This window comes from Rhinolophus sinicus, chromosome 12 (genome assembly GCF_057876585.1).
Source record: "Rhinolophus sinicus isolate RSI-liver-muscle chromosome 12, RSI-T2T, whole genome shotgun sequence".
Classification (NCBI taxonomy): domain Eukaryota; kingdom Metazoa; phylum Chordata; class Mammalia; order Chiroptera; family Rhinolophidae; genus Rhinolophus; species Rhinolophus sinicus.
In genome coordinates, this window is record NC_142512.1 from 23,072,132 (window position 1) to 23,095,965 (window position 23,834).

The 23,834-nt window shown below is 38.3% G+C and overlaps 2 protein-coding genes and 2 long non-coding RNA genes across 4 annotated transcripts in view; 2 read left to right on the top strand and 2 right to left on the bottom strand.

Annotated features, from left to right (window-relative positions):
* Positions 1–5,652, top strand: part of ATAD5 (ATPase family AAA domain containing 5) — a 37,415-nt gene extending 31,763 nt beyond the window's left edge. Inside the window, exons 19-23 of the mRNA XM_019750733.3 lie at positions 287–467; positions 2,520–2,701; positions 3,207–4,060; positions 4,510–4,668; positions 4,776–5,652. Coding sequence (XP_019606292.3) covers positions 287–467; positions 2,520–2,701; positions 3,207–4,060; positions 4,510–4,668; positions 4,776–4,854 — 1,455 coding nt within the window. The 3' untranslated portion in view covers positions 4,855–5,652. The remainder of the gene's footprint in view (positions 1–286; positions 468–2,519; positions 2,702–3,206; positions 4,061–4,509; positions 4,669–4,775) is intronic.
* LOC141568915 (uncharacterized) lies at positions 485–4,723 on the bottom strand. The gene is made up of 3 exons (XR_012492221.2): positions 4,608–4,723; positions 3,319–3,420; positions 485–1,057 (listed from the first exon to the last, which is right to left on the bottom strand). It is a non-coding gene; the product is annotated as an uncharacterized LOC141568915 (long non-coding RNA).
* Positions 5,653–6,783: 1,131 nt separating the features above from the next.
* Positions 6,784–12,204, bottom strand: TEFM (transcription elongation factor, mitochondrial). Its single transcript, XM_019750678.3, has 4 exons — positions 12,062–12,204; positions 10,802–11,265; positions 8,340–8,489; positions 6,784–7,766 (listed from the first exon to the last, which is right to left on the bottom strand). Exons 1-4 carry the CDS (start codon positions 12,090–12,092, stop codon positions 7,329–7,331), a joined length of 1,083 nt encoding a protein of 360 aa, XP_019606237.3. The 5' UTR covers positions 12,093–12,204; the 3' UTR covers positions 6,784–7,328.
* LOC141568916 (uncharacterized) lies at positions 12,181–18,258 on the top strand. Its single transcript, XR_012492222.2, has 2 exons — positions 12,181–12,267; positions 17,257–18,258. It is a non-coding gene; the product is annotated as an uncharacterized LOC141568916 (long non-coding RNA).
* Positions 18,259–23,834: the final 5,576 nt, after the last annotated feature.

Here is a 23,834-nt window from a genome sequence, read left to right on the forward strand (position 1 = left end):
TCTCAAGGTTTAATAAAATTCTCTCCAGGGTTCAGGTTGGAGACTCTATAACAGTTTCCTTGCTTCTTAGATAAATACAATTAATGAAAGTATATGTAAATGTTTTTAATTTGGTAGTATATTCCTTTATATTTTTCCAGATCAGTTTTATTTCTCAATAGGTGCTTAAAGTACTGTAAATTTTAGCAAAATTTGTCTACTTTTAGACATGTATTATTGGTTAACTGCAACTGACCATGTTTCTTTTCTCTCTCCCTCTCTCCCTCTCCCTCTCTCTCTCTCTCAGCTAAATGTTGCCAGCTACCTACAGACGATCTGCTTAACTGAGAATTTTAGAACTGATGTAAAAGACTTTGTAACATTGTTAACGGCAAATACTTGTGATATCAGGAAAAGTATCCTTTACTTACAATTTTGGATTAGAAGTGGAGGTGGATTTTTAGAAGAAAAGCCATTATCCTTTTGTCGTAAGTTGATCTCTTATAAAAGAAATTTCTATAATGGGACCCTATGTTAAAATATATGCTACACCAAAATATTTGAAACATTATAAAAATTTTGAGCATCCAGGTATCACTTTAATCTTAGAAATAAACATACATATGTCAACTGTGTTGATGAAAAGTTTTGTAAACATTAAATGTGGGTAGATAGAATTAAACTGAATATAGAACAAATTGTTACTGATACATTTATAAACACATAGTTTCTTATAAACAAATAGAATTCTATTATTTAGCAAATTCCTTTTATCACTTACTAAAAATATTGGTGATTCTACCATATATAAAAATTGTTTTTGTATGACTGTGTTGTAAATTCCTTTTTAGCTCCTTCAATAATATATAATTCTATTTTTCCTAAGAGCTTCATTTTTCCAGAAATGCTTTATTTTATTATCGATCTTCATTCATCATTACCTATTTCAAGTCACAGACATTTACTGAGTACTTCCATACCAGGTCCTGTGAATAAGACATGGTTCCTTCCCTGAAGAAGTTCATAGTTTGTGGTTTCCATGCTCCATGGTCACAGTTCTATAGTTACAGATCTGACTCTGAGAAATACACAAGTATTTAAATAAAATCAAGGTGAAGTTCTGTAATATTAATCCCCTATCCTTTTTTTATTTTGATTAGTTCAAAATTTTAATCTTTTTCAAGGTAGACAAACATATATTTAATTCAACAGAGACTGGTAATTTTCACTATTTCTTAGAAGTAAATATAATAAATAAGACATGAAAAGTAACCTGTTACAAAAACAAATTAGTTAATAACTATCACAAAGACAAACTAAATATATCATTGTTTCTTTTCTTAAAGATCTTATGTGCATTTCATTCCTGTCTTTAAAAAAACAACACAGATAACTCATTGGAAATTAAAACGTGCAGAATTATGTAAAGTAAAAAATAAAAGATCTTCCTCACTTCTTAAAGGTAGCCACTGTTAGACCTTTTTCTATGCATATACAAATATTGCTACCTACTTATTTAGCAAAATTAACCAATACTGTATATATTGTTAAACAGTTTGCTTTTTTCACTCAACAATTTATTGTCAGTACTTATAGTTCTACTCCCCTCTATTTTCACAGCTGCATGCTATTCCATAATATAAAGTAGATACAACATAATCTAATTAACCGTTACCTATTTGGGGACATTTAAGTTATCTTCAGTTTGCCATTAAAAGTATGCAATGAATATCTTTATACATACATCCTTAAGCATATCTGTGAGTTCTTCTGTTGGAGAGAATTCTACAAATGTGGTTGCTGGGCCAAAGGCTATACAGATAGAGAAGGTGCCAAAAAAAATGTATACATATTTTAAGAAAGGAAAAAACTATATTAAAATTGTAATACTCAATATACCGATAACAAAAGATGAATACAGGTCATGTTTGACTTCTGCAATTACAAAAGGTGCTCAAAGGGGTTACCATCAGTGTAATTGTAGTACAGTTTTTTCCTTTCTTAAAATATGTATACATTTTTTTTGCCATCCTTTGTATACACATTTTACATTTTGATAGGTATCACTAGGTTGCCTTCCAAAGATAATTGTATGAGTATATATTCCCACCAAGAATATATGATGGCTTTTTTATATGTCTACCTTTGACAAAACTAGGTTATCAGTTATTTTAATTTGCCAATTTAAAAGGTGAAAAACAAGCAGTATCTTAGTTTGCATTTCCATGATCACTAGTGAAATTGCACATTTTTTTATGAGTTTATTAGATATTTATATTTCTTCTGTGACTTGTCTTTTTATAATCCTTGCACTTTTTTCTGTTGGATTGTTTTGTAAGCCCATCACCACCACCTCATGTAGCTTACGTTTGCTAGAAAAGTTTGTATTGTACTATTTATTAATTAAATACATATGTGGAGAAGAACAAAAGGAAGGTATAGGATCAAAATATGCCGAAAGAGCTTAGATTTTAAATAATTGTTTGCTACAATTTGTTAAAAATATGGATAGCTAAGACGTTTTTTGATTAATTTTGCAGGAGGAAATGGCAGAAATGTACAACTTGTTTGCTGTGAAGATGGTTCTGATTCCAAAAACAACCCTAAAAATACTAAAAGGAACCCTGCACACCTTCCCAAATGTGACACTGGCTGTGCTGAGACCTTGTTTGGTCTTAAGAACATTTTTTCCCCATCTGAAGACTTATTTTCATTTTTAAAGGTATTTTCAATGTCTAGTTTGGAATGTTAAATTTGTGTTCCTTTTCATCTTCTTAACACTCCTATCTTTTGAATCTTAAGGTTGACTTAAATTTACTTATAATTTTTATAGACTTCAGATATCTGATTGTAACACATTGTACCTCTTTGACAAATGGTGCATAGGCATTGCTTTAAATGCATATTACAGTATGTGGAATAAAACTTAGAAATATTTCAAATAAAAAAGACAATTTCAGAAAAGTATTTCTTAGATGAATGAGCCTCTGATTATTGAATTGGGGTATATACTGAATATTAGATAATATAATTCTTTAAATTAACAGTCTAAATTTATTTTTTAGATTCATACTATTTTGATGTATTAAGGAACTATAGGTTAGTAAAATTATGAGGGGTAGTGACTCTGAAGAAAGAATACAGATGACAGTATATTCATGTTTAAACTACGTATTGTTATAACATTTCTTTTTTGTTATAACATTTCTTTACTCGATTTTTTTCAGCACAAAATCAGAACAAAGGAAGAATGGCATAAGCTCATCCAGCTTCTTACAGAATTCCAATTGCGGAATGTAGATTTCTTATACAGTAATCTTGAGTTCATTCTACCATTACCTGTTGATATCATTCCAGAAACAGAAAACCGTTGTGATTCATCAGTAAGTGTGGACACGGGTGCAGCAACAAAAAATATGAAATGTCTTCCTAGGAAACATTCTGAAAGAGAGAAGCCATTGAAAAAGTCACAAAAAAAGAAACATAAGAAAAAGATGGTAATTCTAGATGACAGTGACTTATTTGACACTGGATTGGATTTTACCGATGAATTTCTTTGCCTATACCCTGCATCTTCTTCCTCAAATTCTGAAGAAAGCAAAGCCAAAGAAAGCAATCCAGAGACAAAGAAACTAAACAAAGAAACTAACATTGGACATATTCCTTGTCCTCCTAAAACACCAGCAGAAAAAAAATGTTCTGCCCTTGTTTCTCACTGTTTAAATTCTCTCACTGAGTTTATGGATAACATGTCCTTCTTAGATGCCCTTTTAACTGATGTAAGGGAACAAAAGGAACTTGGTAAAAATGACTTTAGTTGGACAAATGGAAAGGTTAAAAGTGGACTTTGTGATGAGTTTAGTCTTGAGAGCCGTGATGGATGGACTTCTCAAAGCTCTGGAGAATTAAAGGCAGCTGTAGAAGCTCTCAGCTTTACTAAGTGTTCGTCTTCTATTTCAAAAGCATTGGAAACCTTGAATTCTTGCAAGAAATTAGGCCGGGATCCAACGAAAGACCTTACATTTTATGTTTCACAAAAGCGCAACAATGTGTACTTCAGTCAATCAGTGGCTAATTTAGAGTAAGTTTTCCTTTCACTTTTTATTTTTCAATAATAAATGGTAATGGGGAAATTGTTGGGTGGTTCTTATTAATTTTGAAGTGTTGGGCTTTACTGATCATTGTAAGCCCTTGATATTGATAATGTAGTTTCTAATGAGACAGTTAAGGAGACCAGCCTGAACACTGGGAAGAAAAAGGAGAGATTAGGGTGGGCTAGAATTGGGAGACTCTTGAATAACAGGAAAGGGGGTTTGTATTTGCCATGGTAGATAACAGGTAGCCATTAGAGATTGCTCAGTGTGGGAGTGGTTGATGGGTTGAACATGATACAGGAAATTAATCTGGAATCCAATTAATCCAATCTAGACAAGCAGCAGGGAGAAGCAGAGACTAGAAAAGCTGGTTGTGTTTGGGATTGTTGCATTTTTATTGGGCATTAAAAAGTAATGCATTACTTTTAATTTACAGCTGTTCTTGGAAGAAGATAGCAGTCATTGAAAGTGTATTTTCTAGCCGATCGCTTCTGAATCTGGGTAATAGGCAAGCTAGTATTATTGAATACTTACCAACTCTTCGAAACATTTGTAGGATTGAGAAGCTAAAAGAACAAGGAAAAAGTAAAAGAAGGTAAAAGCTCTATAAAAATAACATTTTAGATAGCTATTTCAAGATTAATATTCTCATCTGGTGGAAATATAAATAGTAAATTTTATTTTTCCTTGTCATTTTGACAGGTTCCTGCACTATCTTGAAGGAATTCACCTTAACATTTCAAAAGAGACTGTGAATACTTTGGCAGCTGGCTTCCCTTAATATTCCACATTCACAATGCCTTGTACAGATTATTGTGTGATCCTTAAGATACATTTTTATATTGATTTTCATGGAGTTTATTTCTCTTAATGTACATTTAAGATAGACTATTTGTATATTTTTTATCAGTGTGCAAATATTTAAAATGAAAAAAATTTGAGTTACAAGTTGTATTTATGATGTGGTATTTGTTTTTTCTGAATTTTTTATATTAACTGATTTAGCTTTGTTAGAGTATTTTTGTATGTGAGTGAGCTTTGTATGTGAATTCTAGGAGGTAGAATTCACTAAAATATCTCTAAAGATGTTTCAGTGCTAAACTAATCCATATCTTTTCCCTTTTCTGGTACTTTTAATCAACCTCTCTCCAACCAAGTGTCAGTACTGTCAAAAGTTGTAAATATGTATCTCCTATGTGATAATCTTTTTAATGTTTTTACAATCCAGAATACAAAATTACATATATAATGCGTAAGAAAACTCCTGAGAAAATTATGTTTCATTTTCCAAAAAATTAGATCTTCCTGATAAATTTATTTTTAGTACACTCCTGCAGCATATTTTACCATTGAATCATTAAATGTTGACAAAGTGAAATCAAGAGTATGAATTATAGTTTTCATAAATGTTTTTTACCAGCCATGTATGTGATATCTTGTATATTTTGCCAATTCAAATCATTTGCCTTGTACATTTTTCTTGTATTTTTATATCATTGATGTTTTATTTCATAAAGATATTAATGATGTTAATATATCTATTTTGGACAATCCTATTCATTAAAACTGTAACAAAGGATTCAACTGAAGGATTTGTATATACTAGCCATTTTCACATCTGGGTAAATATAGATATTGTATAGGTTTGCATATAGGCTACATCTTACAGGTTTTGTCCTGTACAAAAGAGAGGATAAGATCTGAAGCATTTTTTTTAAGTGTATGGATTTTTTTCTAGAATACAAGAGTTCACTACCTGTAGAGCACTTAGCTGATAATTTGGTCTTTTATTAGAAAATTCTGGTACTTCTCAATAATTGAGGAACCAAGGTAAAATAACTCCATAGAATTATATAAATGATGAAAAATCAAGAAATAGGGATATTTTCCTTCCTAATAGGGACACATTCACTATCCTTTTTTTTTTAACATTTAGCAAAATTTGGGGAATTTTTTTTCTCAAATCTTAAAGGTGATAAATTCCTGTAAGATTTAGATTCACTTTTATGATAAAAGCAAGCAAATTTTGATGTTTTCAATAGCATCCTATCCGATAAATGTCTAAAACAGAGACATTTTCACTTAATAGCTATTTCCAGATATTATGTGGGAAGTAAAATACCACGTGAATGACATGAACAATTGGACGGCTGGTGAGACTGTTTACCAAAGTATAAAACAGTGGCAAAGGAGGGTTTGGAGGAAAGAGAATGATTTCAGACATGTGTAGTTTGAGATATCTACATTTCCAAGGTGGGGATGTTTATGTTCATACATGTATCTGTAGAGGTTTATATGTATATGGCAACAAACTCCCTAGGGAGTTACAAGGTGCGGGAAGGGAGGACTTCCACTTATTTTATATATTTCTGATTATTTGAATTTTTTCCCAACAAGTATATTTCACTTTTAAAGAAAAGACCTAATGCTTTGACATCAAAGAGACTTGGATTCAGTATAGGTGACCTATATAATGAGGGCCTGAACTAAAGCAGATATAATGGAAAATGGAGAGATGTAGAAACAAATTTAAGTGCTACTTTTATCAAAAGATGGTCTGTCAAGTAAAAGATTTCAAAGTAATATAATGAGCCTATTAGACAAAGCTTGTTTGTTCTGGACTTGATAGATTGAGCTGATGAAAATCACCTTTTGGAGGCAGTGCATCAAACCACATTCTAGTCACAGAATAAGAAGAGGGTTCCACAAGTTGTATTACCAATTATATTTAATTTTATTCCCATGATGAGCACCATCCAGAAAAACTCATTATTTATTCCCTATTTCAGTAAATTCTTTACTATAAATGGTGTTTGCTTTTAAGGGAAGATAACGTTCTCATTTTGGCTGTTTAGGGGGTATCTTACTGTTTAACACTTAAACCTAAAAGGCAAGAATCTCATATTTATTGATTTGGCTTTGGCTTATTATTGTATAAACCATTCAATAGCCAAAAATTTGACTTTAAACATCTACCATGTTTCCCCGAAAATAAGACCTAGCCGGACCATCAGCTCTTCATGTGTCATTTGGCGCAAAAATTAATATAAGACCCGGTCTTATGTAAGGCCCAGGTCTTATATTAATTTTTGCACCAAACGATGTATGAAGAGCTGATGGTCCAGCTAGGTCTTATTTTCAGGGAAACACGGTCAATATGCTCAAATATGTTTTCTCCATTAACACGGATGTTCAAAACAGTTGGTTTTTACAACTTTAAAGCTAATATAATTTAACAGATTACATATCAGAATTTTAAGGTTCAGTGTCAAACACTGCTAATTCATAGAAAGCAATAGCTTGTAATAGAGAATCATATAACTCTTCTATTCTGTGTTTTTCAGTAGATGCAAACATCTGTCTGTAGTGGACTATCTTATCTGATGGGAAGAATACCCGAGGCTCTTCCTTCAGCACAGACTCAGAGAGGAACTGCTTCACTAGTTCTTTCCCACTAGTCCGGCTGTCCCCAACCATCAGTTCGAAGTGCTTGCCCACGGCATTTCGGTTCATGCTCAGCACCTGATGCTGGCCATCCTGGGCAAAAGTTTTATTTAACAAGGCATACAGCATGGCTTCCATGATATGCAGATGTAACAGGATAGGAAACAGAGATGAGTTCTGGATTGAAAGTCCTGTTTTTTCCAGAATATAGAAGTCGGCTTTAGGCATCTTTGAAATGACTGAAGAAATCTTTGAAAAAAAAGACAAAATAAGTGAGCAGAAGTTTTATTTATTAAATTTTATTGTTTGGGTCCCCTCTCTGTCCCACTTCTATTTTAAAAATATGATCATATAACTTACATTGCTATTGACAATGTTGAAGTAATTGAAAAAGGATTAAAATCAATCACCTCTGTAACTGACTGATCACATCAGATGACTGAACCAGTTTTCACAGGTATAATCAGGATGATAATTACTACGCATCTCAAAAGCTCTCAAAGACTCAAATGAGATAGTAAGTGATAGCATTTTTTTAAAAATAAGCTTTGTGAATATAGTGAAGTTCTATAATATTTAGAATAATAAACCTTTTTTTTTTCAGTATCTGCCTTTGATACATAGGCATTTCTTGAAATAAATGAAGAAAGATTCAATTTTTACAAAATCACTGGTGATGGAAAACATAATTGGAATGGGTGAGTAGTAAGTACCACAAGAAAATCCATCCTTAACTATTTTATTGCATTTCTATTAGGACTAGAAGATTTAACTATACAAGGATCTCTCACAGGTTGGAATGTGGAGGTATAAGTGCCTTACCTCTTCTAAATAGACAGATGATAGGTATGTTCCTTTCATCAACTGGCAACATTCATTTTGCTGCCAGTCCAGCACTGCCAATTTACGATCAAGGTGAGCCCAGGCAATCCTTCGAGTACCAAAAACAATGGATAGGATACTGTTAACTCCCTAAAACAAAAAAGCTGGTTTAATTACAAGTGTAAACATTTTTACAGATACAGAATTGAAGCTACAAACTCAGAAAGCCAAATTAATTTATGTAATAGGAATATACTTACAGTTTATGAACTGAGCATTGCTAAAGAAATACAGAAGTAATTATCAAAAGGTAACTAGTAGCAGTCAGTTTATAGACAAAGAACCTATAACAATTCTCAGCACCTAGCTCAAAGTAGGCATTCAAATAATCAAATGTTGCTGGGGGCTGCTAGATACTGGGAAACCAGGAACATAGCCATACGTTATAAGAAATGCCACCACACAATAGTTACACTGTAGAAAGGAGAAATGGTCAGCGAAGTCTTACTGAAGGACTAGGAGAATGAGTAAAATGGTAAACAGGAAGTTATTTCACCCAGATGTCTGCATTGATAGGCTGTCTGACACCTTACATTCAGCAGTGGAATAAAGAGTATAAGTGGGAAAAGGCCAGAAGGGTAGACAGATTTCTGCAAAAAGTAACTTGCGTTATCCTGAGAGCTACAGAGGGTCACCAGAGCATATAAACATTAAGGTGTCACATTAAGATTTACATTTCAGGAAGAGCATGGACAGCTGTGTAGAAGACGGACCAGAGGAGGCTAGACTAGGGGGAGGTATCTGTCATATGGGAAAGTATAAAGAATCAAAGACAGTGACAGTGAGAAGGACAAGAAACAGATCAGAGATAATGGGAGCAGAATTGACATATGGGATGATGGAGGAGCCTAGGAAAACTCCAGTTTATTTCAGTAACTATGGCATCATTAATCAAGATGATGATAGGCAGATCAACTGGGGAACGTTGGGGGAGACAAGTTGTTTTTTAATGTATTGCGTTCAGGTAGACTTCTAAGGGGAGATGCGTGATAGATAATTGGATATATGGATTTTTCTCTGTGCCAAATTGGGCTGGAGATATGTCTAGCACAATGGTATCACATCACTCCCACATGGCTCATTTAGTCATATGGACAAATAATATGCTCCATAAATACAGAGGCAGATAAGCAGGAACATTTCATATTTCTATACCCATGTCCCTTTCACTACTAAGGAATGGATAACTAACCATTAAAGGCAGAATAGTCGGGATGCCCAGACATTTACAAAATACAGGCCTTCTTTTGATTATTTTTTTTTTAGCTCAATGATTCTCAAGCTTTAGTGTATGTAAGAATTATTGAACCAGGCTGCCCATAGTACTTCGCAGGCAAAAGATTTTTTTCAAGGACTTGATTGCATGATTTTCTCCATACAAACTGATTTTAGAACCTAACCCTCTAAATAAGATGCAACTCTACTGTAATCAGTATACTCATAAATAGTAATTTTAGCCATAAATTTGAATGAAAATCCAAACCCTGAAAAATTTGGTTCAAATACGTTCTAGGTCAACTGCAGCAGGAGTTCTAGCAGGAGTCCATGGGTGGAATTAATGAAATCTCCAAGTCCTATGAAAGTTTCTGCATTATTCTGTATATGTGTCTGCCTATCTTTTTTTTTCCCTGAAAAAAGGGTCCATAGCTTTCATCAGATACTTTTCAAAAAATATCTGTATTCCCCCAAAACTGAGAACTCCGTAAAAAAATGTCCATACAAAATTATGCTTATTGTTATGGGATAAGAGACTATTTTATCAAGTAATGCAACACAGGATCTAAGTTTCTCAAAGGTTTAATGTGACAAGTAATTCTAATATTTACTTTTTAAGACAACACTGAAAAAACTGCTTTTCAAATATTTTTTAAAAGGGGAGAAGAGGGGCAGAAAGTAACTTTAAATCCTGATGAAAAAACAAGTATCATGGTCTAAAGTCACTCCTTGGCCGCAACCCATCTTTGCATCTTAATTTCTCATTACTCCCAACATAACCAGCAGACACAGCCAGGTATTTCAACATTCTTCTTAAACCTTGCAGGCCTACTTCTCTATATCACTGTTCTTTCTTTCAAGAATGCTCTCCTCTTTCAGCTAGCCTGATTCTCTCCAAGATCCAAGATCTCCAAGGTTGAGTTCTTTCAGTAAACTTCCCCCATAATCACAGCCCAGTTCTCTCTCCTCTAAACTGCCAACGTATCTGTATCATGTCATTCTTTGGTACTCATCACATATACTTTGTATAATAGGTTATCTATTAATACATGTATGTCTGGACCCACCAACCAAACTATAAGCTGCTTTAAGATCCCTGTCTTGGTGCCCAGAATAGTGCTTTGCAAAGTATAAGTTCTCAAATATTTAGGCAGGATACCAGACATTAAGAAAAGGGGTATATATACCTTCAGTCTCTCTCTTCTTACTTCTGGTTTGATGAGCTTCTTCAAGAGCCGGTTTTCCTGTGACTTTCTTTTTTTCCCTCCAGTCTCTGGACAAAGAATGGCGTTACAAACTTGAATGGTAGTTTTATATTGGAACAAGGGAACGTTCATTAAACTCTCCAAATTCTGAAATGGCCCAAACTTCTCTCGGTGCTCTACAATATTGATGGACTTTCTTCCACGAAGCAATTTGAAAGCTTCAAGTTCTTTATTAGATGCTGTATTCAACACATGCAAGATAGAAGCCTGCTGTTCTGAAGAGAAGAGCTTGTCAACTGCATTTCCAGACTCCTTTGTACTTTCATCACAAAAAGCAACACTGGGAAGAGTTTTCTTAGGTGTAGTGGATTTTTTCCGACAGCAGGAATTATGCAGGGCCTGGAACAAGAATGACCCTAGTGGAACTGGAAACCATTTCCACCTCCCTAAAAGAAAAAATTAGCAAAATGTCAGTTGGGATGTCCTACTTCCTTAGAGTTAGTTGGTGCTCGCCTAGAACCTTTGCAAAGTAAGATAGACTTTCCCATAATTTAAGAACTTGTGGTTCATATTAAGTTCTGGAGAATCATCATTAAAATAAGTTTAGTTTTAAAACCACATATATGTATAAACACATAATAGGGCTTTTGTTGGTTTTACTCACAAGAGATGTCTTCTGATTTTTGTGGATAAGTTCTAAGTTTTACTCCCTACAAATCTTATTTTATGCTCATCAAGAAGCATGGATTTAAAACGATTTCAACTGCTTAACGGTTTTGACATTTTTAACTTTAGAGAGATCTCTTTGTGAATAATATATCTCTTATTAGGAAAATTTATTTTCACTTCTCATCCGGTGGAACCAAATAAAATTGAGTTTTATACGTTTACAATACATGGTTTAGCTGAGTGGTAGCTTTGAGAATGACGTTTATTCTGCACATTCAAGATTTCTACCATGACTGTTTTTGGAAACACCAAATGTAAAACCAATGGAAAGTCACTGACATTGCAGCCAGGTAAGTAAGTGGCTGCTAGAATCAGAACCCTGAGCCATCCTCACAATCCAAGGAGCCGCTCAGGAAACCCTAGCCCAGGGAAGTACAATCGCACGAGGCTGGGGGACCGGAACCGCTGGGACTCCAAACGGGAGGCCTGGACGTGGCACCTGAGGGAGAAAATACTCCAGTATCAGAGACTAGGGGCAGACGGGAAATTAACACAGCATTTCAAGCACCCTACCTCTCGCCGAGAGGACACTAAGGGCGTTCATCTTCCATGTCAAATTAGTACGTTCCCACAGTCCACGCTTCCTCCACTGACTTCCGGTTCCGGCGTGCTTCGCCCAAAAGTGCCCTGCCTTTTGGAGGAAAGACTCCCGCCGAAGCAGCGTTCCGGAGCCACGTCTGAAGTGCGTACCCCTAAGCAGTGGGCCCGGCGCGGCTTGGGTGAGTGCCTCGGGGAGGCGTCAACAGAGGCTCGGTGCTGGGATCCTGAGTCCCTGGGGGGCCGGGGTGAGGGGTGGAGGGTCTGCAGGCTCGGGAAACGTTCTCTCCCCAACCGCCCCGGGCACCAGCTGAGCCGAATCTCTGGGAAGAAAACAGCTAGACCAGTTTTAGCGTGTAGCTGGCAAGGTCCCTCTGATACAGGAGAGTTAGCATGTCCCTAGGTAGATAGGGAGGTCCCTGGTGGAATAACCAAAGACAGTCATATCCTAAAACTAAAGGTTTTGAAATCACTCCTTCGCTCCAGGACATAATGTAACAAGGGGTGACGCAGGGTGGCATACGGGGTCACGCAGGGTGGCATACGGGGTCTCTGCTCCCGCTCCCCACGTAAGAACGCAGGACATGGTGAGGCCAAAAAGGAACACCCACGGAGCCATAGATACGGGAGTCATACAACTATAGTCTCGCTGGCGGCTGGGTTGGAGACACAGGAGGCGGGAGCCACACGGTCCGCAACCTGCCGTCCACTTGTCTCTGCCAACCAACCTCACTTACTAGCTGCAATCCGCCTCTTTGCAATCCGTAATCCACACTCCACCACGCCGAGCCACTGCACCAATACACCACCACACCTTGCTAGCTTAGCTATGGCAGTTGTATCAGTGACTAATGGCTAACCGGTAACAGCCTATGGCCAACTAGTCACAGCTGATGACCTGAGCAGGCACCTTTCTATGTGAGGCCAAGAGCCTGGAAACTGCTTTCTGGGGCTCTGTTCCCACACAAGGCCTTGAAGTTAATCATAAAATTCCTTTTGGCCTGACAAATGGAGCAGATCTGATAGATAAAGAGTGGGTTGCTTTGCTAATTCCTTTAGGATGGGCAAGCAGAACAAACCTGGTAGACGAATTTCATTAGAAGGCACCAATTCCCTTCTGCAAACAAGTTCCCTTCTCCAAACAGCCCCTCTTCCCCGAGCAGACAAGGGAAAGTATAAAAGTAAGAGCTTTTGCCTCAGTCATGGGCCTCTTCTCCTACTTCTAATAAACTGTCCTTTTTAAAAAACTTTTTGTCTCTCCCTGGTCTGTGTTTCCATTCTTCGGCTTCACAAGACATGATCCCGGCCCGCATTCAGAAACTGCTGGTAGATCCAACATCACCTACATCACCTCCTTCAGATTTATTCTAGATACATACTGAGGGTGCCAAAAAAATGTACACATTTTAAGAGATGTTATCTATGTGTTACTTTTCCAATTGAATTACGGTAGCAATGTGTAGTATGACGTTCGCTCAAAAGATGGCGTTAATCGAATGAATGCTAGCGTCATTCGTTGTATTGCAATTTTAATACAGTTTTCTTCCTTAAAATGTGTTTACTTTTTTTTTTTTGACACCCTCTATAGATTGATGAGCTCTTGTTGGGGCCCTGCCTGGGTCGCAAAGAATGGAATTTGGTGCGGGAGCTTAGATATTTGCACCAAAAACCCTGATACCACGTAAAATTGAATAACTGGGAGAGATGCTAGGTCAGCAGAGAAACTGGTATGCAGGCCCGAGGTCAGAGAAGGGGAAGTAAGAGGAGGTGGCTTTGGCACTGAGCCGTGACAGAGCAGTATTCCATTTGGAAGGGAAGTGAGGCTGGCGCCAAATTTGTTTGGGCCTTGAATACAGGATGGAGCACCACCAGGTAGCCGGAAGGTAGCCTCCACACTGAGGCTTTTGTGGAGTCAGAGTGGAGGTGTGTTTCTAGAAAATTGGCCATATGTAATATAGAAGTGTGAGGCTGGATTGGAGGTGAAGAGCCTGGGAGCAAAGAGACGAGTTAGGAAGCTGGTGTATATTTCCAAGTGACAGGCAACTAACTATAAGGAAGTGAACTTGGGAGGTGTAAGGAGAGTGGAAAGAAAGGATTCTTTCTGGAAGATGGGGAGACTTTGGCTAGTTTTGTGAAAACGGGAGTCAGGAGGAAGGTAGCTTTTGGAGAAGGTGGTGGGTTTGTGTTTTTATGAGGCAGCAATGTCTGTGTACATACTGTCCAGGAGGCAGTTGAGATGTGGGGAATTGTAGGTATTCATAAGAATTACTCATGGGAATTCTAGAAATCCAGCCAATTTCTGGGGAACTTAGGAATCTCACAAAAAATAAAATCAACTTTTTGTGCAAAACCCTCCAAGTCTATAGGAAATAATTTCCTCTTAACTCCAGGGCTTATTCCACTTAATGGGTTGAATTGTACCCCTCAAGAAAGATATGATGAAGTCCTAGCCCTGAGTACCTCAGAATGTGCCCTTATTTGGAAATAGGATCATTGCAGACATAATTAGTTAAAATTAAAAATGACGTCACAGTGGAGTGTGTGTGTGTGGAGATGGCTAATCCAAAACGACTGATGTCCTTACAAGAAGATGATGATAGGACTGCCATGTGAAGATGGAGCCGGAGCTTGAAGTGACGCACCCACAAGCCAAAGAAGGCCAAGAATGGCCAGCGGGTCATCACAAGCTAGGAGAGGCATGGAACGGACTCACTCTCAGAAGGAACCAACCCTGCCAACAACTTGATTTCAGGCTTCCGGGCTCCAGAACGATGAGAGAAGACACTTCTGTTGTTTTAAGCTACCCCGTTTGTGGTAAATCGTTATAGCAGCCCTAGAACACAAATACATGAAGCCATTAGGAGCCCTGCTGTTTGATGCTTTCAGAGATGATATGATTCACTGGCAAGAGGCAACAAGTCACTTGCCACATGCACAACTGTAGACAGTTTTTCATCCTCTCTGAGCTTCAGATTCCTCGTTTGTGAAGTGGAGATGATGGTACCTGCCTCACAGTCTGCTAAGAGCAGTTCGTGTTAGAAACGATGCAGAGAACTGACAGAATAAGGGTTCAATAAATGTTAGTTCCCCATTAAAGCATTACCTCTTCTTTGGAGTTAATGATTAATGAGCTTGAGGGGAAATTCCCTCATTCCTTAGAGCATTCATTCAGAATTACTTTGACGGAGGCTGGACGTGGTAGGGAAAGAAGATGATTTACGGTAAACCAGGTCAGTGCATTCAAAATGAAAGTTACCATCTTCCCCAGAAACCAGCTCCTCACTTCCGTTTTTGTTGCCCAGATGCAGTTGTCCCAGGCTCCTCCCACTCCTTCCATCATTATGACTAGCATGTTATCCAGTTTCTGTTTTTAAAACTTTTTTGTCTGGATGGTGAACACATAATGGGATTTATAGATGATGTAATACAAAATTGTACACCTGAAATCTATGTAATTTTACTAACAATTGTCACCCCAATAAATGAAAAACAAAACAAAACAAAAAAATACTTTTTTGACCATGACCCAGGACACATAGATGTATGTGTGAAACAAATGCTTCGTTAAAAAATACTTGTTTTGGGGGTGGCCGGTTAGTTCAGTTGGTTAGAGTATGGATCTAATAACTCATATAGGCCAGTGTGAGCTGCGCCCTCCTTAAAAAAAAAAAAATTGTTTTTACCTCTTATGCACCTTGATATTTTCTATTTTATTTTTTAAAAACACAGATCTGTTTTTAAACCTACAAGACATCAGGTGGAAATGTCTAGTAGATAGAGATGTAAGTCTGAAGCTAAGGGAAAAGATTGTGCTGGGGTATAAATTTGGAAGCTATCAGCGTATAGAGACAGCACTTTATCCTGTGACAATGTTTGGGACGAGCCGGGAGAGGGGTAGTGTGAGAAAAGCACAGTGAGTGAAGGAGAGAACTCTGGGAGCAGCAATATTGGGGGTGAGTAGAGGATTCGATTCCCCACTGTCTCATCTCTACAGCTTTGCTCCTGCTAGTCCCTTTCCCTTGGATGCTCTCTCCCCAATGTGGTCTGAATTCTTCTCACTTTTTAAGGGCCAACAAAGGTACCCCTTGCCCTGAGAGGCCTGCTGGTCTCCAGAGCTGGAAGCATCCTCTCCCTTCTCACACTACATACTGTCCTGAAGTACAGAGTTTTTTTCGTTTTGTTTTTGACTACATGTCTTTGTCCCCTTATTCGACTCTCTACATTTTCCCAAGGTGACCTGGAAGCTACCAAGTAGAATGTACCAAAAATCCATTCCTGGTGTCTCAACATCCCTCCTGGAGACAGAGGAGTTCAGTGATTGTCCTCAAACTCTGGAATCAATCCACTCTGTGTTGTAACCCTGTGTTCCAATCTCAGCAGACTAACAGTGTGAACTGGGGCAAGTGATGTCAGCTCGCTGAGCCTCTCCAGATCCCTGTAGAATGCATAAGCGCATGAGGGATACAGGCCATAATTATATCCCCTGTAACACCCAGCACATTGCTTGGCACATACGGGGATTCGTTAAGTGTTTGTTGAAAAAAGTAAATTAATCGTCACATATATAACATCCAAAAGGTTAGTTTTGTTTGGGAAAAACATTAAAAATCAGTGTCCCATAACTTCATGACCTTGACATAGGCAAGCATTTCTAAAACATGACATAAAGAGCATTAATTATAAAGGAAAATAATAGATAAACTGGACCTCATTAACGTTAAGAACATCTGTTCATTATGTAAAATAATAATGTAAATGGAGCCGGAGCTGCCATCCCGGAGGAACTGCCTTGTATGTCTTGCTCCTCAAACCTCTGGAATATTAAGACAAGGCAAAATAACCTTTGGACTGGGCTTCAAGCAACAGTGTCCCAAAGAACTGTTTGCAAAGATAACAAGAAAACAGACATGACAACCAGACTGACAATTACTGGACTGAAAATTAGAAACGTTTAGAATTAGCATCACTATGTTAGCTTATCTTCACCTACAGAAATGCCTTCCTTCTATTGGTGTAATTTTCCCCTTCCCTTTCTCCTAAATACCCCTTGGTTTTTCTTCTCATCAGAACACTATTTAGATTTCTGCCTGAATCAGTGTTTCCTGAGTAGCTGTTCTTTTTGGATCTCAAATAAATGCTCGTTGCCCCTCATTTTGACCTTTTATTTTCAGGTTAACAATTAAAAGACACCAATGAAAAGGCAGGCTACAGAATGAAAGAAGATATTTGCAACACATAACTACAAAGAACTTGTATCCAGAATATATAAAAAAATTCCTACAAGTTAATAAGAAAAGGGCAGACAAACCAACTGAAAAAATAATGGGCAGAAGATTTGAACAGGTACTGCACCTACAGAGGATATTCAGATGATCGATTTGCAGATGAAAAAGTGTTCCCGTGTATTAATCATCAGGGAAATGTAAATCAAAACCCATTCTGTGACACCACTGCACACCCATGAGAATAGCTAAAGTGAAACATATTATACTGACAGACCAATAGGTCCAGGGTTGGCAAGGTTGTGGAACTCGCATACATGCAGATGGAAGTGTGGATTGGTAGAATCACTTTGGAAGTATCTACTGACGCTGAACATATGTGTAGCTGAACATATGTGTAGCTGAGAACCCAGAAATCCCACCCCTGGGTATATGTTCAAAGAATGGAAACATATGTGCACTGAAATACATGTAATGGGTTGAACTGTATGTATTAAATTGCCAATATTTGACAGTTACTGATTTGCAAAAATTGCAATTTCACATAGTTAAACCTGACACTAGAATGTTCATAGTAGCACTATTTGAATTAGCTGAAATCTGGACTATCTCAAATGTCAAAAGATTATGCAATACATTGAATAAACTTCAGCTACACCCAGCAACATGGGTAGCCTCACACACACATAATGTTGAGGGAAAGAAGCCAGATACTTGTATAAAGTACAAAAACAGACAAAATAAGTTATGGTGCTAAAAATCAGGTTAGCTTTGGGGACGAGTGATCGAAGGGCATGCTGGTTTATGCTCTTGGAGCTCGAGCTACTTGAACATGTGTGTGCACTTTGTAAAAATTCATCAAACTGTGCGCTTATTATCTGTACTTTTCTGTATGTTTGTTATATTTCAATAAAAGTTTGCTTAAAAGTTTAATTCTCCAAGTCACTCAAATTAGATATATATCATATAAGGTTTGAATGTTTATTTAGCGATATAATCTACTTTATTTAGTCCTCAAAGTCATTCTCCTCAAAAGTAGCCAAGGCTCCCATGAAAGAGCTGCCAATTCTTGGCTGGAGCACTCAGGGCAGGGAGCACATAATTCTTTGATTCCTCCCCATGATCAGGGTATTTTGTGGAGGAAAGATAATTGGTCCTATTAATCTTAGTCTGGGAGAAGTTGGGGATTTTTTTTTCTGCTTTTATGTTACATTTTATTATTTTTTTTAGTATTGCACATAATTAAAATTATTAGGCATATGATCAAAATTAAAAACACCATTCACAATTTGAGACCCAGAATCAGAATACTTGGGGTCATGCTCCAACACGACTACATATCATATATGTGTATCACAGCTTATTTCTCTAAGAATAATCTTCTCTTTTGCAAAATAAAGCTCAAAGTATCACTCTTTGTGAAAATGAAATTGTATAAATCATAGGTAGAATAAAAAATGTTACACAGTGAGAGATTAATTGGACAATTGATTAGGTACATTGAGATGAGGTGTGATTATCTAAGAAACAACTTCAAGAGGAAAATACCTAGATGCTTAATAAAATAATCCTTTATGTGATTTAGGTATATGTAAAGGAAATAGAAGTTCTAGATTTTTTTTTTAAGATTTTATTGGGGAAGGGGAACAGGACTTTATTGGGGAAAAGTGTGTACTTTCAGAACTTTTTTCCAAGTCAAGTTGTTGTCCTTTCAATCTTAGTTTGGAGGGTGCCGTTCAGCTTCGAGTTGTGGAGGGCGCAGCTCAGCTCCAGGTCCAGTTGCCGTTGCTAGTTGCAGGGGGCGCTGCCCACCATCCCTTCCCAGAGTTTAGGAGTTGAACTGGCGACCTTGTGACTGAGAGCCCACTGGCCCATGTGGGAATAGAACCGGCAGCCTTCGGAGTCAGGAGCACGAAGCTCCAACCGCCTGAGCCACCGGGCCGGCCCAGAAGTTCTAGATTTTTGAACCCAATTTTGAAACTCTAGTTCAGTAGGGTAGCACCCAGTGTTCAAAATCAAATTTCCAACAGATGTCACTTAATCCCTTCAGTTGTAGTCGTGACTAAACCTCCAGGACTAACTTCTCACTCAGTGCTCCAGGTAATGATAGAAAATGTAAACACTCAGTTTTCTTGTGTTTTTTCAGGACTTATTTTTATGGTTCTCCAGAGACTACAACTAGACTTTTCAACTACCTAGATCTCTATTGGGTTGTTGCATTTTATTCAGAATACTAACTCCCGTAGCCGGATTGCCTGTTTTAAGAGGCTCTCAACTCCACTCAATTCAACCAACATTTTTTTTTTTATTGTGGCAAAATTCACATAACATAAAAGTCAACATTTTAGCCATTTTAAAGTGTCCAATTCAGTGGCATTTGGTACCCTCCCTCCCCCCGCCCCTGGCAGTCACTAATCTGCTTCCTGTCTCTATGGATGCTCCTATCCTGGACATGTCACATCAATGGATCAACCAACAGTTTTCAGGCCCAGCACCTGCTAGGCGCCAACGGTACAAAGATGAATGACAGTCTGCTCTTAACGAGATCACTGCCAACTGGAACGAAACAGATGAAGAACAATCATAGCACGATGTTAATGATGATTGTAATAGAAATGCGAATCAAAATTCAGAACTGGTTTTGGTGGACTGGTGGGAAGAGTCTGGAAGATAGGTCATTGGTCAAGAAAAATCCCAGATACTTTAACACCTCATGAGTATATTTGAAAGATAATAATTTTGCACTAATAAAAACCTTAATGCTGTTTTTTTACAAGTCAAAAAAAAAAAAAGAAAAAGAAATGCAAACATAGTGAGAGCATAGGTGAGGGCAATAGGGCAAGCTGAAAGAAGTAAGATTTGAATCTGGGCGTGGAGGCAGGAGTTTGCTAAACCAATGGGGGCTGGGCTGGAGGGTGATGTAGAGGCGAGGGAGCTGGAGTAGGAAAGGGAGCAGCATGATCAAAGCACAGGGACATGGAGATGGACAGCTCTGTGCTCAAAGGAGGTGGACAAAGCACACCCCAAGCATATTATCACCCCAGGGCCTTTGCACTTGCTGTTCCCTTTTCCTGGGACACTTTTCTTTCAGATAGGTGCCTGGTTGGCTGGAACTCTTCCTTCACATCTTTGCTTCAATTTGTGGGGGAAGGGGAAACTTCCCCTTTCCCTCTTAGTTCTTCTGTCTGGTCAAATAATTAAAATGACATAAGACAAATTAATAGGAGAAAATAACCAAATGTAATAACATACGTATGTGCAGGGGTTCCATAAGAATATGGGGCCCAAGGACAAATTGGGCAGTTAAAGCTACGTGCCATCTTGAGCTAGGAGAAAGGGGGTTTGTGGTTTGAGACTTCAAAAGAGAGGGAGGCAATTCACATGGAGATAGAAAAGCAAATGCTTACTGGCCTCTCTAACAATGGGACACAGAGAGGACTTTGATCAATGGGCCTTGCTAGGTTCCTCTCTGTCACACCTAGTTCAGATTAAACTATAGTTATCTATGGTGATACCTCCCTGCCTGGAACAGGCCCTCTACCTCAATTCTTTTAGGTAGTTAGGGGGAAATTCAAACATTCTTCCTCAGTCTTTCGTTTCTTAAAAATAACCAGGATGGCCGGCTAGCTCAATTGGTTAGAGCTCAGTGCTCATAACACTAAGGTCGCCGGTTCAATTCCCACATAGGCCAGTGAGCTTGTGCCCTCTACAATGAGACTGAAAAACAATGACTTGAGCTGGAGCTGAGCTGCACCCTCCACAACTAGATTGAAAACAATGACTTGACATGGACCTGATGGGTCCTGGAAAAACACACTGTTCCCCAATATTCCCCCCGCCAAAAATAAATAAAAATAACCATCTTAAAATAATCGATATCCAAAGAAGCCTATGAAGGGGGGCAAACTCCATCCCCCTTCAAATGTCACCTCCTCGGAGAGGGCTTCCTTGATCTCCCTATGAAAATAGCACCTTCCATCCCTCCCTATCCCTGTGTTCTGTTTTCCTTTATAGCATTTATCACTCTGGTCTCATATCGTATATAAATATATTTGTTTCTCTGTTCATTTTCTGTCTCCTCCATTTGAAGGTAAGCTGCACGAAGGCAGAACTGTTTGCTTTGTTTATAGCTATATCCCGAGTACCCATAACAGTGCCTGGCACATAGTATGTGCCTTATAAGTATTTAATGAGTAAGTGAGAAGACACTTTGGCAGTCCTGCAACGGGAAGTCCCTCTGGGTTCTGAGCTGGTTCCTGTTAAAGACAAATATTGGATATTCAAACAAGTAGGTAAAGTGGATCAGATTCTTCCGCAGGGCTGCTTGATTTTCCGCTGTTTCACATGCCTGCCTTGAAAAAGGAAAACACTTGTGATCCCAAGTCTTCTTACTTTATTGGTTATTTTTATTTTTTTTACCCAAACTCATTTCTTCATTTAGCAAATATTTTCAGATCCCTGCTAAGGCAGGCAGGGGATACACAGGAGGACACAACTGACCTGCCCCTGTCCTCATGAAGCTTAGATGAGTAGAGGAGACCAGCAAACCAGTGAGCAATTCCAGCAGAGTGCACGATGCTTGAAAATACAGTGTTAAAGAGATGTGCTTTGGGCACGAAGATACTCATACAGCAATATGTATAACAGCAGAAAATCTGTCACAAGCTATATGTCCAACAACAAGGAAATATACATACCCCATGCAATGTTACATGGCCATTAAAATGAAGCCTCTATAATAATGAGACATTATGTAAAGAAAGTAAAAAAAGATATAAAATTATATGAAAAAAATGATCCCGAGCATATAAAAAGATGTATAAAAGACCAGAAGGAAATCCATGAAAATGTTAATGAAGATTGATGATGGGACTATTAAGAGCATAACATTAGATTGAACTGCATGACGTTACTATTTTTGTAAGTCAATATCATATGGGTCAAACTAATATCTTAATGAAAAAGCCCAAGGCAAACTTGGATTAGAATCAAATGTATGTCTCATTTAGTATGCATCATCTCAGTTAGGTAACCTTGGACATGTTTACTAAAATTCTCTTGCAGGCCCTCAGTTGCCTCATCTGTAAAATGGGCATAAAAATAGTCACTACGTCAGGGTTGTAGTTAAGATTCAGTGGGATAATGTGTGTAAGGGACCTGATACACAGCAGTCCCTGAATAAAGATAGCCATCATTGTGGCTGGTGTTTAATTATGGTTTTTTAAATTCTGAAACTAAAATTATTTAAATTTTCAAAGGGATTGTGGTCTATTTCCCCTGGGATCTGGAGCCAGGTCCAGGGCTGGGAATGTGGTTGAAAGCTTTCTTCCGGTCCTGCTGCGACAGAGACAGTGATCCTGAGAGCAGAGCTGGATGTTTGTGCTCTGAGGGTCCCTGGGAGCTTTATTTACAGAGGACACTTTGTCCCAGGGCCCAGACTGCCCCCTCACCCCAAGAGCTGCTGTATGGACAGAGCCCACGAGGGGGATGGCCTCAGCCCACCCTGCGTCTCAGACTCTGGCCCCTGATCCCAGTGCTGGGCATCCAGCATCCACCCCGGTCACAGTCGCCTTTGGCACAGTGGGACCAGCTTCTGGTTCCTGAACGCAGAGCTGAGCTCAGCTTTGATCATGTCCATACCCACGAGTGGGATACAGAGTTTCTCTTTGTGGTGACGAAGTTTTGGAAACGGTGATGGTTGCACAACATGGTGAATGTAATTACTAATGCCACTGAATTGTACACTTAAAATGGCCAATTTTATGTTATAGAAATTTTACCATGATATTTTTAAACATTATATATATATATCAAGGAATGGGAGGACTAAAGAGAGAGCTGGTCCTGCGGGGTTTCAGGACATAACCTGCAGCTGGTGGATGCCACAATAGGAGACCTGGATTTAGGCCCCTGTTCTGCCCCTTATTTGGCTCTATAACCTGGGGTAACTCAACTCCTCTGAAGTTAACATACTGCCTGCAGACAACTGTCATGGAACTCAAATGTGAGCAAATGGTGTGAAACTCTCTGTAAAACACTCAGTTAATTAGCATTATCCCTCTCTCCCCTTTTTCCCCCCAAAAGAAGAAAGAAGGAAAGAAACCCATCACAAACAAAATAAACAGTATCTTTTTTTTTTGCCCTTGAAAATGCTTGAAATTCCACCTTAAGGCTTAGAAGTCTGTTAAATGGAAACTTCCAGAAATAAGGATGGATAGAAGGGAAGCTAAAGGAATCTCTCAATCTCTGGCTCCTTGCTGTAAAGGAGATGTTATATTTTCTCGTGGATTGGCTTTGTGGGACCTCCAGGGAGGGGACAATGAGATGGACTCAAGGTACCAGAGAAGAGCAACTCTGGTGGACAAAGTATGCAGACAGGGGAGGGCTGGGGTGCCCAACAACCACGCACAACTTCATAGCTTTGCAATGGCGTTGGGCAGCAGACAAATGTGTCCTTGGCCTGTCCCCTCTCTTTCGCCCTACTTTCCCCCCTCCCCTAGCCTTCATACCTTAGGATGCCTTTCCCG